General features: G+C 41.9%; 1 protein-coding gene across 4 annotated transcripts in view; it reads left to right on the top strand.

Annotated features, from left to right (window-relative positions):
* Positions 1-17,341, top strand: part of LOC106573262 (transcription initiation factor TFIID subunit 4) — a 33,666-nt gene that overhangs the window by 12,373 nt on the left and 3,952 nt on the right. For all 4 annotated transcript variants that reach the window (XM_014148171.3, XM_014148170.3, XM_014148173.3 and 1 more), the window contains 3 exons: positions 8-133; positions 10,240-10,296; positions 14,296-14,418. In XM_014148171.3, coding sequence (XP_014003646.1) covers positions 8-133; positions 10,240-10,296; positions 14,296-14,418 — 306 coding nt within the window. The remainder of the gene's footprint in view (positions 1-7; positions 134-10,239; positions 10,297-14,295; positions 14,419-17,341) is intronic.

The following is a 17,341-nucleotide window of genomic DNA, read 5'->3' as shown; positions in this document are numbered from 1 at the left end:
TATGTAGGATGAGGAGTGGTATGAGCCGTCGACAGACGTCAGGGCCCAGCTCCGCTTCTTTGAGCAGCTGGACAGGATGGAGAAACAAAGGAAGGACGAGCAGGAGAGGGAGGTCCTACTCAAGGCTGCCAAGGTAGACACACACACCACCTGACTACATGCACACCGGGATGTAGTCAGGTTATTACCCCATTACTGCATCACCGGCAATAATTCAGGGCCCAGCTCCAGAAGAGGAGTGGTCTGTTAATAGTTGCAGTGTGTTTGTCGGTGCGTGTGTGCACGCGTGTCCACCCCATGGGAACGATGTGACACATGAAAACTGAGGTAATTAGTGGAGTTTGAAAAGAAACCACAACTCCCTCTACAGACATCATTAGACCTCCACGGGAGTGTACACACACACTAATTAACTTAATGTGGGATAGAGATGTCATCCAGGAGATAATTAACTCTGTGGTGCTGTGTAGATGGGAACTCACCAACCATATTAACACTGTCATGTGGGAGTTGGCCCAATGCATTACACTGCTTGTAATTGACATTAGACAACACATACACTGAACAAAAATATAAACACAACAATTTTCAATTTTTTTACTGAGTTAGATTTCATACAAGGAAATCAGCCAATTAAAATAAATGAATTAGGTCCTAATCTATGGATTTCACATGACTAGGAATACAGATACCTTAAAGAAATGTAGGGGTGTGGATCAGAAAACCAGTCAGTATCTGGTGTGATGACCATTTGCATCATGCAGCACGACACATCTCCTTCGCATAGAGTTGATCCGGCTGTTGATTGTGGCCTGTGGAATGTTGTCCCACTCTTGTGGCTGTGTGAAGTTGCGGGATATTGTTCGGGAACTGGAACAGGCTGTAGTACATGTTGATCCAGAGCATCCCAAACATGCTCAATGTTTGACGTCTGGTGAGCAGAGCGTGCCCAATTTTTGAATGGCGCGCGGAGCGAGATTCCCAAAGGCTGGAGCATCATCTGCCTTGCCCACTCCAGTAACGCTCACTTCACGAGTTCAGGGCATGCCAGGCCCAGCACGCATTTGTAGGCTACTTTGTAGACTACTTGTGTGCTGCTATAGCCCCTGGCTATGGCTACTCTCATGGAGTTTGCTAAATATTTTCATTAGAGGTCGACCGATTATGATTTTTCAACGCCGATACCGATTATTGGAGGACCCGAAAAGCCGATGCCGATTAATCGGTCGATTTTGCTATTTTTTAATTTTTTTATTTGTAATAATGACAATTACAACAATACTGAATGAACACTTATTTTAACTTAATATAATACATCAATAAAATCAATTTAGCCTCAAATAAATAATGAAACATGTTCAATTTGGTTTAAATAATGCAAAAACAAAGTGTTGGAGAAGAAAGTAAAAATGCAATATGTGCCATGTAAGAGAGCTAACGTTTAAGTTCCTTGCTCAGAACATGAGAACATATGAAAGCTGGTGGTTCCTTTTAACATGAGTCTTCAATATTCCCAGGTAAGACGTTTTAAGTTGTAGTTATTATACGAATTATAGGACTATTTCTCTCTATACCATTTGTATTTCATATACCTTTGACTATTGGATGTTCTTATAGGCACTTTAGTATTGCCAGTGTAACAGTATAGCTTCCGTCCCTTTCCTCACTCCTACCTGGGCTTGAACCAGGAACACATCGACAACAGCCACCCTCGAAGCAGCGTTAGCCATGCAGAGCAAGGGAAACAACTACTCCAAGTCTCAGAGCGAGTGACGTTTGAGACGCTATTACCGCGCACCCCACTAACTAGCTAGCCATTTCACATCGGTTACACCAGCCTAATCTTGGGAGTTGATAGGCTTGAAGTCATAAACAGCGCAATGCTTGAAGCACAGCGAAGAGCTGCTGGCAAAACGCACGAAAATGCTGTTTGAATGAATGCTTAAGAGCCTGCTGCTGCCTACCAACGCTCAGTCAGACTGCTCTATCAAATCATAGACTTAATTATAATATAATAAACACACAGAAATACGAGCCTTAGGTCATTAATATGGTCGAATCCGGAAACTATCATCTCGAAAACAAAACGTTTTTCCTTTCAGTGAAATACGGAACTGTTCCGTATTTTATCTAACGGGTGGCAACCCTAAGTCTAAATATTCCTGTTACATTGCACAACCTTCAATGTTATGTCATAATTATGTACAATTCTGGCAAATTAGTTCGCAACGAGCCAGGCGGCCCAAACTGCTGCATATACCCTGACTCTGTTGCAGGAGAAGTGACACATTTTCCCTAGTTAAAAGAAATTCATGTTAGCAGGCAATATTAACTAAATATGCAGGTTTAAAAATATATACTTGTGTATTGATTTTAAGAAAGGAATTGATGTTTATGGTTGGAGCAACGTGTACCTAAGCGATTATATGCAACGCAGGACAGGCTAGATAAACTAGTAATATCATCAACCACGTGTAGTTAACCTCTATGGGCTAGGTACTCAACAGCCAGTGTAATCCCGTGGCGCGTTATTCAAATACCTTAGAAATGCAAAACCTTGAATTTTTCAAACATATGACTATTTTACACCATTTTAAAGATAAGACTCTCATTAATCTAACCACACTGTCCGATTTCAAAAAGGCTTTACAACGAAAGCAAAACATTAGATTATGTCAGCAGAGTACCCAGCCAGAAATAATCAGACACCCATTTTTCAAGCTAGCATATAATGTCACATAAACCCAAACCACAGCTAAATGTAGCACTAACCTTTGATCTTCATCAGATGACAACCCTAGGACATTATGTTATACAATACATGCATGTTTTGTTCAATCAAGTTCATATTTATATAAAAAAACAGCTTTTTACATTAGCATGTGACTAGCATGTGACTAGCATTCCGACCGAACACTGCCGGTGAATTTACTAAATTACTCACGATAAACGTTCACAAAAAGCATAACAATTATTTTAAGAATTATAGATACAGAACTCCTCTATGCACTCGATATGTCCGATTTTAAAATAGCTTTTCGGTGAAAGCACATTTTGCAATATTCTCAGTAGATAGCCCGGCATCACAGGGCTAGCTATTTAGACACCCAGCAAGTTTAGCACTCATCAAAGTCAGATTTACTATAAGAAAAATGTTATTACCTTTGCTGTCTTCGTCAGAATGCACTCCCAGGACTTGTACTTCAATAACAAATGTTGGTTTGCTCCAAAATAATCCATCGTTATATCCAAACAGCGACGTTTTGTTCGTGCGTTCAAGACACTATCCGAAAGTGTAAATAAGGGTTACGAGCATGGCGCAATTCGTGACAAAAGATTTCTAAATATTCCATTACCATACTTCGAAGCATGTCAACCTCTGTTTAAAATCAATTTTTATGCCATTTTTCTCATAAAAAAGCGATAATATTCCGACCGGGAATCTGCGTTTAGGTAAACAGACAAAAGAAAAGAAAGCATTCGGTCGACTCGGGCACGCGCCTAAGCCCCTAGTACTCTGAGCGGCCACTTGCCAAAAGCGTTTCAGCCAGAGCCTGCCTCGATATCCTTCAGCTTTTTCCCGGGCTCTGAGAGCCTATGGGAGCCGTAGGAAGTGTCACGTTATTGCAAAGATCCTCAGTCTTCAATAAAAAGAGCCAAGACAAAACACACCTTGTCAGACAGGCCACTTCCTGCATGGAATCTTCTCAGGTTTTGGCCTGCCATTTGAGTTCTGTTATACTCACAGACACCATTCAAACAGTTTTAGAAACTTTAGGGTGTTTTCTATCCAAAGCCAATACTTATATGCATATTCTAGTTACTGGGCAGGAGTAGTAACCAGATTAAATCGGGTACGTTTTTTTTATCCGGCTGTGTCAATACTGCCCCCTAGCCCTAACAGGTTAACTAGTGATTATGATTGATTGTTTTTTATTAGATAAGTTGCTAGCTAGCATTAAACTTATCTTAGCTTCTTACTGCATTCGCGTAACAGGCAGGCTCCTCGTGGAGTGCAATGTAAAGCAGGTGGTTAGAGCGTTGGACTAGTTAACCGTAAGGTTGCAAGATTGAATCCCCGAGCTGACAAGGTAAAAATCTGTCGTTCTGCCCCTGAACAAGGCAGTTAACCCACCGTTCCTAGGCCGTCATTGAAAATAAGAATGTGTTCATAACTGACTTGCCTAGTTAAATAAAGGTGTAAATCGGCCAAATCGGCGTCCAAAAATACCGATTTCCGATTGTTATGAAAACTTGACATTGGCCCTAATTAATCGGCCATTCCGATTAATTGGTCGACCTCTAATTTTCATAAAGAAACTGATAAAATACACAGGTGCTAAATCAAGGTGACTTACAAAGATGAGGAGTAGGATAGTTAGTGCAATGATGTAAGGTCCATAACTAAAGAATCATTGTGGAATCTGAAAAGACACGTATCCGAAAGCATGATAGTGCACTTGCTACGTGCACATGCTAAAAGAAAGGAACGATGTTTCTAGCTAATTGTCATTGTAGCAAAGTATTTATAAACATAAAATCTGATCACTTAAGTTTCATTTTTATTTCTTTCTAAATTGATTTTGGCCCAATAGACCTGGCATATTCCAAGTTTCAAGGAGCTTTCTGTTTTCATTGGGTTATTTTGCTTAAAAACCTTTATGCTTACAACTCTGCATGCCAGTCAAGAGTGGCCGAAAGGGTGTTTAGCGTCCCCAGTGGCTCTGCAAGAGCAGAGAGGATATTCTCTGCTGCTGACCTGCTCTCTAGGCACAATCACATGAGCCTGAAGCCACAGACTCTGGCCAAACTCGTCTTTCTAAAAAGGAATTCAAAGGCACTGTAGACTGAGCCTAATAAGGCTTTTTTTCATTTAATTTGTATTTAATTCTAAGTAAGTCACAGCCTATATGTGCAATTTATAGACTGTAATAATTTGATTTCAATGAGATGTTTCAATGTTTAGCGCTTAATGTCTCTGACTCCCTGCCAGCCTAGTGTGTCGCACTCGCAAATGCTTCACAATGTATTTCTTTGTAGGCTATAACCTTGAAATAATTGGCTCCCTGTCTGGCTCTTGACCTATTTAGAGTGTTTATATGCTGTTTAATACGACATGTAGCCTATTTGAAATGATGAGCACTTCTTACATCTTTTCATGTTTATTAAAATACTTTTCATTCAAATCATATGGTTTGGTTTCAATGCTTCAAACCAAATGGTAGGTCCAAAAATAGATGGTTGTTGGTTAAATTGTGATTTTGATGAATGGAGTGAATTTGGAGCTGCAGTTTTTTTTCATGTGAGCAGGTAGCAGTTTTTAGCAGAGCACTTGGGAAGGACGCAGAGCTCCGGAGAGGTGCACAAGCACCGCTCCATGAGCGATGAGCGGGATTTCCGACCGCTCAACTCCACTCACATACTCTGCTGGTGAGTATGCAGGCCATGGAAGAACTGGGACATTTTCAGCTTCCAGGAATTGTGTACAGATCCTTATGACATGTGGGTCGTGCATTATCATGCTGAAACATGAGGTGATGGCGGCGGATGATTGGCACGACAATGGGCCTCAGGATCTTGCCACGGTATCGCTGTGCATTCAAATTGCCAGCGATAAAATGCAATTGTATTTGTTGTCTGTAGCTTATGCCTGCCCATACCATAACCCCACCACCAACATGGGGCTCTCTGTTTACAACTTTGACATCAGCAGACCGCTCGCCCACACGACGCCATACACGCTGCTTGCCAGCTGCCCGGTACAGTTGAAACCTGGATTCATCCGTTACGAGCACACTTCTCCAAAGTGTAAGTGGCCATCGACAGTGGGCATTTACCCATTGAAGTCGGTTACGACGCCCATCTGCAGTAAGGTCAAGACCCTGGTGAGGACGACGAGCATGCAAATGAGCTTCCCTGGGATGGTTTGTGCATTAACTATTCGGTTGTGCAAACCCACAGTTTCATCAGCTATCCAGGTAAATGGTCTCAGACGATCCCGCAGGTGAAATATCTGTATGTGGAGGCCCTAGGCTGGCGTTGGTTACACGTGGTCTGCGATTGTGAGGCTGGTTGGACGTACTGCCAAAATCTCTAAAACGACGTTGGAGGCGGCTTATAGTAGAGAAATTAACATTCAATTCTCTGCCAACAGCTCTGGTGGACATTCCTGTAGTCAGAATGCCAATTGCACACTCCCTCAACTTGAGAAATTGATCATGCTGTTTAATCAGGTTCTGTGCCACACCTGTATGGTAGATGAATTATCTTGGAAATGCGGATTAACAGGGATGTAAAGAAATTTGTGCACACAATTTGAGAGAAATATATTTTTGTACATATGGAACATTTCTGGGACTTTTTATTTCAGCTAATGAAACATGGGACCAACACTGCGTTTTTATATTTTTGTTCAGTATATAATTGACTAAAGTGAAAAACCAATACTTCTCTTCCCACACCAGATGCATAATCTTTATCAATACTTCAGAACAATAACTGTAATATACTATAACAGTGTTCTACAGCCCACATTGGTGCTATGAGCTGCGGCTGTGACGGTCATGGAATTTTGGATGACGGTAATTGGCTAGCTAAATGACGCGGTCTCTTTTAATAACCGTTCAAATAGCAATAGACTTTTGGTAAAAAAGCAAAAAATGTGTTTTCATTTAGGAAATCTGTTGCCAAGTATTCCCAGAAATAAAAAAAGGTGTGATCGTGTTTCAAAGTAATCATCAAGGTATGAAATTATTATTTTCAGATACAATCTCTTTTTGTGCTTTGTTGTGTTCAATTTGCAGAGTACAAATTATTATTATTATTTTGCGACCCCCGATTTATTTTCCTACCGCTGAAGTTGTACCTTTGCACGTTTAGAAGAAGTGACTGCTAAATGCTAACTACCGATCTTATAAGCCATTTCTGTATGCATAGCTAGCACACAGAAGTCGGTGCTTGTAGTCAGTCGTTGTTAGCTGTTGATTGGTGACTATGGCATGAACATATATTGGGGTTGACATCAATACAAGCATTTTCTACTCCAATTTTTACCTCAAGGTAGTGTGAAATGCACATACAGTTGAAGTTGGAAGTTCACATACACCTTAGCCAAATACGTTTAAACTCAGTTTTTCTGAATTCCTGACATTTAATCCAAGTAAAAGTTACCTGTCAGTTAGGATCACTACTTTTATTTTAAGAATGTGAAATGTCGGAATAATAGTGTAGAGAGTGATTTATTTCACCTTTTTATTTCTTTCATCACATTCCCAGTGGGTCAGAAGTTTACATACACTCAATTAGTTTTTGGTAGCATTGCCTTTAAATTGTTTAACTTGGGTCAAACGTTTCAGGTAGCCTTCCACAACCTTCCCACAATAAGTTGGGTGAATTTTGTCCCATTCCTCCTGACAGAGCTGGTGTAACTGAGTCAGGTTTCTGACCTCCTTGCTCACACATACTTTTTCAGTTCTGCCCACATATTTTCTATAGGATTGAGGTTAGGGCTTTGTGGTGGCCACTCCAATACCTTGACTTTGTCCTTAAGCCATTTTGTCACAACTTTGGAAGTATGCTTGAGGCCATTGTCCATTTGGAAGACCCATTTGCGACCAAGCTTTAACTTCCTGATTGATGTCTTGAGATGTTACTTCAATATATCCACATCATTTTCCTCCCTCATGATGCCATCTATTTTGTGAAGTGCACCAGTCCTTCCTGCAGCAAAGCACCCCCACAACATGATGCTGCCACCCCCGTGCTTCACGGTTGGGATGGTGTTCTTCGGCTTGCAAGCCCCCCCCCCCCCCTTTCCTCCAAACATAACGATGGTCATTATGGCCAAACACTTCTATTTTTGTTTCGTCAGACCAGAGGACATTTCTCCAAGAAGTACGATCTTTGTCCCCATGTGCAGTTGCAAACCGTAGTCTGGCTTTTTTATGGCGGTTTTGGAGCAGTGGCTTCTTCCTTGCTGAGCGGCCTTTCAGGTTATATCAATATATGCCTTGTTTTACTATGGCTATAGATACTTTTGTACCCGTTTCCTCCAGCATCTTCACAAGGTCCTTTGCTGCTGTTCTGGGATTGATTTGCACTTTTCGCACCAAAGTACGTTCATCTCTAGGAGACAGAATGTGTCTCCTTCCTGAGCGGTATGACGGCTGCGTGGGTCCATGGTGTTTATATTTGCGTACTATTGTTTGTACAGATGAACGTGGTACCTTAGGCATTTGGAAATTGCTCCCAAGGATGAACCAGACTTGTGGAGGTCTACAATTCTTTTTCTGAGGTCTTTGCTGATTTCTTTTTGATTTTCCCATGATGTCAAGCAAAGAGGCACTGAGTTTGAAGGTAGGCCTTGAAATACATCCACAGGTACACCTCCAATTGACTCAAATGATGTCAATTAGCCTATCAGAAGCTTCAAAAGCCATGACATCATTTTCTGGAATTTTCCAAGCTGTTTAAAGGCACAGTCAACTCAGTGTATGTAAACTTCTGACCCACTGGAATTGTGATACAGTGAGTTTTAAGTGAAATATTCTGTCTGTAAACAATTGTTGGAAAAATGACTTGTGTCATGCACAAAATAGATGTCCTAACTGACTTGCCAAAACTATAGTTTGTTAACAAGAAATTTGTGGAGGGGTTGAAAAACGAGTTTTAATAACTCCAACCTAAGTGTATGTAACTTCCGACTTTAACTGTATAAACAATCGCCTAAATGTAGGCTAATTTTGCTGGGGGGCAATGATATTCGTGATCTTTCCCCCACGCATTTCCATGGTATTTCCATTGTTTTGGTCGAGTTCCATTGACCTCTTTACCACATCTATTACGAGTGTACCCAGGAGTTTACCAATCCAATTGCCAGGGTTAGAGGTTCATAGCCCTTTCTATTTCTATGTGTGCTGCTTCTGCATTGTGGGGGTGTTGCCTAGACCAGTGGTTCTCAAACCTCTCTTCGTGGACCCCTAGAAGTTTCACAACTGTTTGTTGTTGCTCAGAACTAGCTCACCTGATTCAACTAGTCAAGGGCTTGGTGATTTTAGTTGACAAGTTGAATCAGGTGTACTAGCTTTGGAATAGATCAAATACATGGAACGGCTGGGGGTCCCCGAGGAGAGGTTTGAGAACCACTGGCCTAGGCAACCGAAGACTCATTTGCTACAGCACCTTGCTTGTTTCAACAAGGCGCAACAAAGTTTCATCACGTTGTTAAGAGTCCATGTTACCTCAGAAACGGACTCAACCGCAAAGAATGCCTGTGGCCGTCCTGTCTTAAGTCAGCTGTTGGTTCCCAATGACAATATTTTATCTTCTTGTCCGTCTTCATCCATAACCGTTGGTTACGCAGTTATATAGTTATTGGGCCAGCCCTACAAGCAAAAAAATCTATTCAAATCGAATCTTATTTGACACATGCTCCGAATACAACAGGTGTAGACTTTACAGTGAAATGCTTGCTTACGAGCCCTTTCCCAACAATGCAGGGTTAAAAAGTAAAACATTTAAAAGTGAGAAGAATGTGCTAGATAAAAATAGCTAAACAATATAGCAATAACCAAGCCATATACAAGGAGTACTGGTACCGAGTCAATGTGCAGGGGTACGAGGTAATTGAGATATGTACATGTAGGTAGGGGTAAAAGTGACTCAGCAATCAGAATAGATAATATACAGAGTAGCAGCAGTTTGTGTGTGGCGTCAATATGCGTGTGTGTTGTAGTATGTGTGAGTGTGCATAAAGTCAGTGCAAGAGCCGGTGCAATAAAAAAAAAAGGGGGTCAATGCAAATGGTCAGAGTAGCAATTTGATTAACTCTTCAGCAGCCTTATGGCTTGGGGGTAAAAGCTGTTCAGGAGCCTTTTGGTTGCAGACTTGGCGCTCCGGGTACTGCTTGCCGTGCGGCAGCAGAGAGAACAGTCTATGACTTTGGTGACTGGAGTCTTTGACAATTTTTGGGGCCTTCCTCTGACACAGCCTGGTATAGAGGTCCTGGATGGCAGGGAGCCCTGCCCCAGTGAGGTACTGGGCCGTACGTTTTTTTCAGGGGGAAAAGGCGTTGTCATGCCCTCTTCACAACTGTCTTTGGTGTATTTGGACCATTTACAGGTCCTTAGTAATGTGGACACCGAGGAACTTGAAGCTCTTCCTCTCATGACAAGGTATCCACCTCCCCTGTCTCGGTCTTTCCCTCTGTCTCCTTCTAACCTGTGTTTCTCTCAAATATAGAGTCGCGCCAGGCAGGAGGACCCAGAGCAAGCTCGGTTGAAGGCGAAAGCTAAAGAGGTACGTGCTTCATTTTGTTTCCATCCACATACCAACACATCAAAGCAGTTGACACTCAGTATCATTATCTATGTACAATATCCCAAAATACACAAATTGTCAGACAGCTACAGACTGGCATGCAAGAACTTTCCACCAAAATACAAACATAGTCCATATAGACCCTCCAACCATGCCCATATTTGAGGCTAGCACTCCCCATATTATAGCTCTGCCTTGGGGCACACACTGTTTGGACAGTGTTTCACCACTTTGACCCAGAGGGGGCTCCGTGACCTCTGTGCCTTGGGACATGATCCATAAAGATCAGGACAGGGGAGCCCAAGTCAGGACATGTTGCTGTAATCCTGTGGACGTCACCTAATCAGTATTTTGTTTAGCTTTATAATTTTTGTTAGTGATGGTCTAGAACAAAGGCATGTAAGCCAAGTTGCTCCCCAGGAGGAGGGTTGGCCACACCTGGTTTTGTATTTGGTATTTTATTAGGATCCCCATTAGCTGTTGCAAAAGCAGCAGCAACTCATGAAACATAATACAGAACATCAATAGACAAGAACAGCTCAAAGACAGAACTACTTACTTTTTTTTTTTTTTTTTAAGGCACACACAGCCTACATATCAATGCACACACACAAACTATCTAGGTCAAATAGGGGAGAGGCGTTGTCTTGCTTTATCTGTTTATTTGAGCAATATGAGATGGAAGTTCCATGCAATTAGGGCTCTATATAATACTGTACGCTTTCTTGAATTTGTTCTGGATTTGGGGACCGTGAAAAGACTGCTGGTGGCATGTCTGGTGGGATAAGTGTGTGTGTCAGAGCTGTGTGTAAGTAGACTATGCAAACAATTTGGGATTTTCAACACATTAGTGTTTCTTATAAAAACAAGTGATGCCGTCAGTCTTCTCAACTCTTTGCCAAAAGAGACTGGCATAGTATTTATAGTATTTATATCAGCCCTCTGATTACAATTAAGAGCAAAACGCGCCGTTCTGTTCTGGGCTAGCTGCAGCTTAACTAGGTCTTTCCTTGCAGCACTGGATCACATGACTGGACAATAATCAAGATTAGACAAAACTAGAGCCTGCAGAACGTACTTTTTGGAGTGTGGTGTCAAGAAAGCAGAGCATCTCTTTATTACAGCCAGACCTCTCTCCATCTTTACAACCATTGAATCTATATGTTTGTAAACTGTCATGGTCAAATCTAAAGTAACATAGTCTCCTAAACTTGTTCAACAGCCGCACCATTCATTACCAGATTCAGCTGAGGGCTAGAGCTTAGGGAATGATTTGTACCAAATACAATGCTCTTAGATTTATAGATGTGACACCTAGTTTAACACCTACGTCAAGAATAGGCAACTGGTTTTCATTCTCTCCTAATCAGGGACTGACTCAGACCTGAGACACCAGGTGGCCTCTGTCCAATCAATCTGTGACATACAGTTGAAGTCGGAAGTTTACATACACTTAGGTTGGAGTCATTAAAACTCTTTTTTCAACCAATCCACACATTTCTTGTTAACAAACTATAGTTTTGGCAAGTCGGTTAGGACATCTACTTTGTGCATGACACAAGTAATTTTTACATTTACATTACATTTTAGTCATTTAGCAGACGCTCTTATCCAGAGCGACTTACAGTAGTGAATACATTTCATACATTTTTTTTTCTTTTTCGTACTGGTCCCCCGTGGGAATCGAACCCACAACCTTGGCGTTGCAAACACCATGCTCTACCAACTGAGCCACACGAGACCACAATTGTTGACAGAGTGATTATTTCACTTATAATTCACTATAGCGCAATTCCAGTGGGTCAAAAGTTTACATACACTAAGTTGACTGTGCCTTTAAACAGCTTGGAAAATTCCAGAAAATGTCATCATGGCTTTAGAAGCTTCTGATAGGCTAATTGACATCATTTGAGTCAATTGGAGGTGTACCTGTGGATGTATTTCAAGGCCTACCTTCAAACTTAGTAGTGCCTCTTTGCTTGACATCATGGGAAAATCAAAAGAAATCAGGCAATACCCCAGAAAAAAAATTGTAGACCTCCACAAGTCTGGTTCATCCTTGGGAGCAATTTACAAATGCCTGAAGGTGCCACGTTCATCTGTACAAACAATAGTACGCAGGTATAAACACCATGGGACCACGCGGCCGTCATACCGCTCAGGAAGGAGACGCATTCTGTCTCCTTGAGATGAACGTACTTTGGTGTGAAAAGTGCAAATCAATCCCAGAACAGCAACAAAAGACCTTGTGAAGATGCTGGAGGAAACGGGTACAAAAGTATCTATATCCACAGTTAAACAGTCCTATATCGACATGACCTGAAAGGCCGCTCAGCAAGGAAGAAGCCACTGCTCCAAAACCGCCATAAAAAAGCCAGACTACAGTTTGCAACTGCACATGGGGACAAAGATTGTACTTTTTGGAGAAATGTCCTCTGGTCTGATGAAACAAAAATAGAAGTGTTTGGCCATAATGACCATCGTTATGTTTGGAGGAAAAAGGGGGATGCTTGCAAGCCGAAGAAGAACACCATCCCAACTGTGAAGCACGGGGGTGGCAGCATCATGTTGTGGGGGTGCTTTGCTGCAGGAGGGACTGGTGCACTTCATAAAATAGATGGCATCATGAGGCAGGAAAATTATGTGGATATATTGAAGCAACATCTCAAGACATCAATCAGGAAGTTAAAGCTTGGTCGCAAATGGGTCTTCCAAATGGACAATGACCCCAAGCATACTTCCAAAGTTGTGGCAAAATGGCTTACGGGCAATAAAGTCAAGGTATTGGAGTTGCCATCACAAAGCCCTGACCTCAATCCTATAGAAAATTTGTGGGCAGAACTGAAAAAGCGTGTGCGAGCAAGGAGGCCTACAAACATGACTTAGTTACACCAGCTCTGTCAGGAGGAATGGGCCAAAATTCACCCAACTTATTGTGGGAGGCTTGTGGAAGGCTACCCAAAACTTTTGACACAATTTAAAGGTAATGCTACCAAATACTAATTGAGTGGATGTAAACCTCTGATCCACTGGGAATTTGATGAAAGAAATAAAAGCTGAAATCAATCATTTTCTCTACTATTATTCTGAAATTTCACATTCTTAAAATAAAGTGGTGATCCTAACTGACCTAAAACAGGGAATTTTTACTAGGATTAAATGTCAGTAATTGTGAAAAACTGAGTTTAAATGTATTTGGCTAAGGTGTATGTAAACTTCCGACTTCAACTGTAAATAAATCATTACTACAAGGTAGAAAATAACTACTACTTGGTCTCTCCAGGCCTCTGGCCTATGTGATCAAGACTAGTTTCTAGGATGTGCAGAGAGGCGTAACCTGGTTCTGCCTCTACCAATTTAATTTCTCAGACAGACAGGGACCTGACCAGAGGCAATGTTGGCTAGGCCTACAGAGCCCCACTCTCTGCCTTGTGCCCTCATAATATCTGAAGATACAATGCCCCTGTCTCACACACACACACGCTCGCCTGCTTCAGGCCCCTGGCCTCTGTTCCATCTTAACCTCCAGGGTCAGGTCTCAGCTCACTGTACCACATCACCATGTGCAGCACTTCCCTTTCAATTAGCATTACTAACGGGGACATTAATGAGGACGTCAACGTTGCCTTGAATTATATCTTCTGTCGATTCCAGGCTCCTCCTTTAGAGCAGGCGGCTGTTTTTAGTTTGTAGCACTAGCCTGCGGCAGAGGGATTTGTTTTCATGGCAGATGATAATAGCTCAATAATATGAAATGGTTGTAGTCAATGAATAGGCCTGTTAGAGGAGTTTGTCCTGTGTGATTTTTCAGTGCCGTTTTAGAAAGCTACTGTACTTCTTCGCTCTGTATCACATCTCTCATTTGTAGATGACAACTTTCTCCATTCCAGCTATTATGCTACCACTGATGGATCCTTTTCAGGATGTAAATCAGACAGGAGAATATAAATGTGTGTGGCTCTCTCTTTCCCCTCTTAGATGCAGCAGGCGGAGCAGGCCCAGATCCGACAGCGTGAAGCCAACCTCACTGCCCTTGCGGCCATCGGTCCCCGCAAGAAACGCAAGATGGACTCGCCAGGGAGCTCCACATCGGGCACAGAGGTAAGGGTCCTAAAATGTGGCAGTATGAAGGTGCTGATATCCTAAGTTTGATATCCTAATTTTCCAATGACTTTCACCTTCCTACTCTTCATCACATTAAGGGAAAACAAATATGTAAACTCGCTTTTGAAGAAATGCCTAAAAGAAAGTGGGGATTGCTTTGCTCACAGTCATACACCTGTGTCATCAATGCACATCCCCCAGCACTCTCCCAATCCAGCAGAGAGCAGAGTGAATGTGACCAGAGTTGAGTGAAGGGGGTCAGCGTGGGCCTCTAGGCTTGTTGTGGGTGTCTGCACTGCTCTACCCCCTCCAAGCCCCCTCTCCTCTCACCCCCTGAGAGGAGCCATAGATTTCAGCTCTGCAGAAATGAGCCTGAGGGGGGAACACAGCCTGGGGCGGCTGCAGTATGGGTGCCTCGGTCACACCCATCACCCCCTCCCACATCCAGCCCTGAGTTCTCCCCAAAGCGATCCCAGACAAAGGGCTCTGTGCGGGGTGAGAGCCCGGGATCAGGAGAGGGAGGGAATGCAAGCGAGAGGGAACATTTTAGGGAGGGGAAGGTGAAAGAATGAACTTTGCCATGGTGAAGTCATCTGAACGGGTAGCAAGCTAGTTGGTCAGTTGGTAGGTTAGCCAGTTGGTGAGCTAGCCAGGTAGTTAGCTGGGTCGTTCCAACAATTCTGGGTGCCTTTTGAGAAGTGTAACTCGGTAAAACATTTTTTTAACACTGTCATAAAGAGCACATGTTCAACTTTATAAAAAACATGTTTTCCCATCTCAAGAGATAAAAAAATAAATAAGTGCCAAATAAAGTATCAGGGTTGACTGTAACAGGGTTGACTGTCATCTTAATCAGACATAAATCCCCTTGTGACAGGGTGAATAGAAGTGGCAATTGAATGCAAGCTTCCCAAGAAATGAAATTGTTCAGGTGTCTAGCATGTCTATGCGTAACAAGGTTGACTTGTTATGCTGACCCACTCAGTTTTCCACCACAAAACACTAATGGCCAAAAAGAGTAGAACCAGCTCACCTGCTGTTACACTATAATTTGACTATTAGATGTTCAATGTTTCTTTTGAAAAAAAAAAAAATATTTAAAAGGAAGTTTCACCATATTAAAATGAAAGTTCAGTTCACATAACAGGGTTGACCTTAAAATGAGGGACATATGTAAATAAATAATCATCTTCAGAAATGACTGTCAGAGCAACAAAATAACTAGAGCTTTACAATGATGGAGAAAACACCGGAGGGACATGTCAAAATGGCACTTTAGCAGTTATTTATTCATGTTCCATTTTTTATTGAATTCTCCATGTGGTCTATATTAAAGGACACTTCTCTTAATATAACAGGTTTTTAAAATGCAAAATTGGTGCACAATTTCTACTTAAAATATCAAAGGGCACTCATTTTGTGGAACTACCCAGCTAGTCCCTCATCAGTTACTTTGCTTGCTAGTTTGTAAAATGGATATAAAGTTGCTAGTCTACACACCCATTGCACAGTATTCACGTTTTGCTGCCTTAAAATGTAGTAAAGAAATTATAGAAAATATTCCAGATTTTTTAAATGTGTAGTGGGGAAAAAATACAAATGTTTTATTCAATTTTAAGGCAGCAGCATGTGTAAACTTACTAGCCACTGTATAGGACTTCAGGCAGTTAGATATACAGGTAACTGCCAAAATAAAGGATACACCAACATAAAGTGTCTTAATAGGGCGTTGGGCCACCACGAGCCACCAGAACAGCTTCATTGTGCCTTGGCATATATTGTAAAAGTGTCTGGAACTCTATTGGAGGGATGCAACCCCATTCATCCACAAGAAATTCCCATAATTTGGCGTTTTGTTGCTGGTAGTGGAAAACGCTGTTTCAGGCACCGCTCCAAAATCTCCCATAAGTGTTTTAATTAGGTTGAGATCTGGTGACTGACACACACACACACACACACACACACACACACACACACACACACACACACACACACACACACACACACACACCCTTTAAACATCCCATGCTCCTTTGAGACCCCTCCTTCAAAGTCACTGAGATTTCTTTTAGCCATGGTAGCCAAAATAATGGGCAACTGGGGATTTTTATACATGGCCCTAAGCATGATGGGATGTTAATTGCTTAATTAACTCAGGAACCACACTGGTGTGGAAGCACCTGCTTTCAATATACTTCGTCTCTCATGTACACAAGTGTTTCCTTAATTTTGACAGTCACCTGTATGTTAGTTAGATAGTTGGGTAATTAGCAAGTAAACAAGGTAGTCCCCTATGGGATGTTTATTTTCTACCGTAGGTAATGAGTGGTAATGCAGAAGGGTTGTCTGGCTTCTTTTGTTAGCATTTTCTCATAGTGTATTCGGAAAATATTCAGACCCCTTGACTTTCTCCACATTTTTTTTACGTTAGCCTTATTCTAACATTTTATTTTTTCTCATCAATCTACACCCAATACCCCATAATGACAAAGTGAAAGAGGTTTTTAGATTTTTTTTCTTCTCAAATGTATTAAAAATAAAAAACAGAACCATTTACATAAGTATTCAGACCCTTTGCTATGAGACTCAATTGAGGTGCGTCCTGTTTCCATTGATCATCCTTGAGATGTTTCTACAACTTGATTGGAGTCCACCTGTGGTCAATTCAATTGATTGGACATGATTTGGAAAGGCACACACCTGTCTATATAAGGTCAGTGCATGTCAGCGCAAAAACCAAGCGAGGTCGAAGGAATTGTCCGTAGTGCCCCAAGACAGGATTGTGTCGAGGCACAGATCTGGGGAAGGGTACCGATAAATGTCTGCAGCATTGAAGGTCCCCAATTACACAGTGACCTCCATCATTCTTAAATGGAAGAAGTTTGGAACCACCAAGACTCTTCCTAGAGCTGGGTGCCCG

Source organism: Salmo salar, chromosome 16 (assembly GCF_965601325.2).
Source record: "Salmo salar chromosome 16, fSalSal1, whole genome shotgun sequence".
Lineage (NCBI taxonomy): Eukaryota > Metazoa > Chordata > Actinopteri > Salmoniformes > Salmonidae > Salmo > Salmo salar.
The sequence above is the reverse complement of the archived record's forward strand: the minus strand, read 5'-3'. Positions and strand labels throughout refer to the sequence as shown.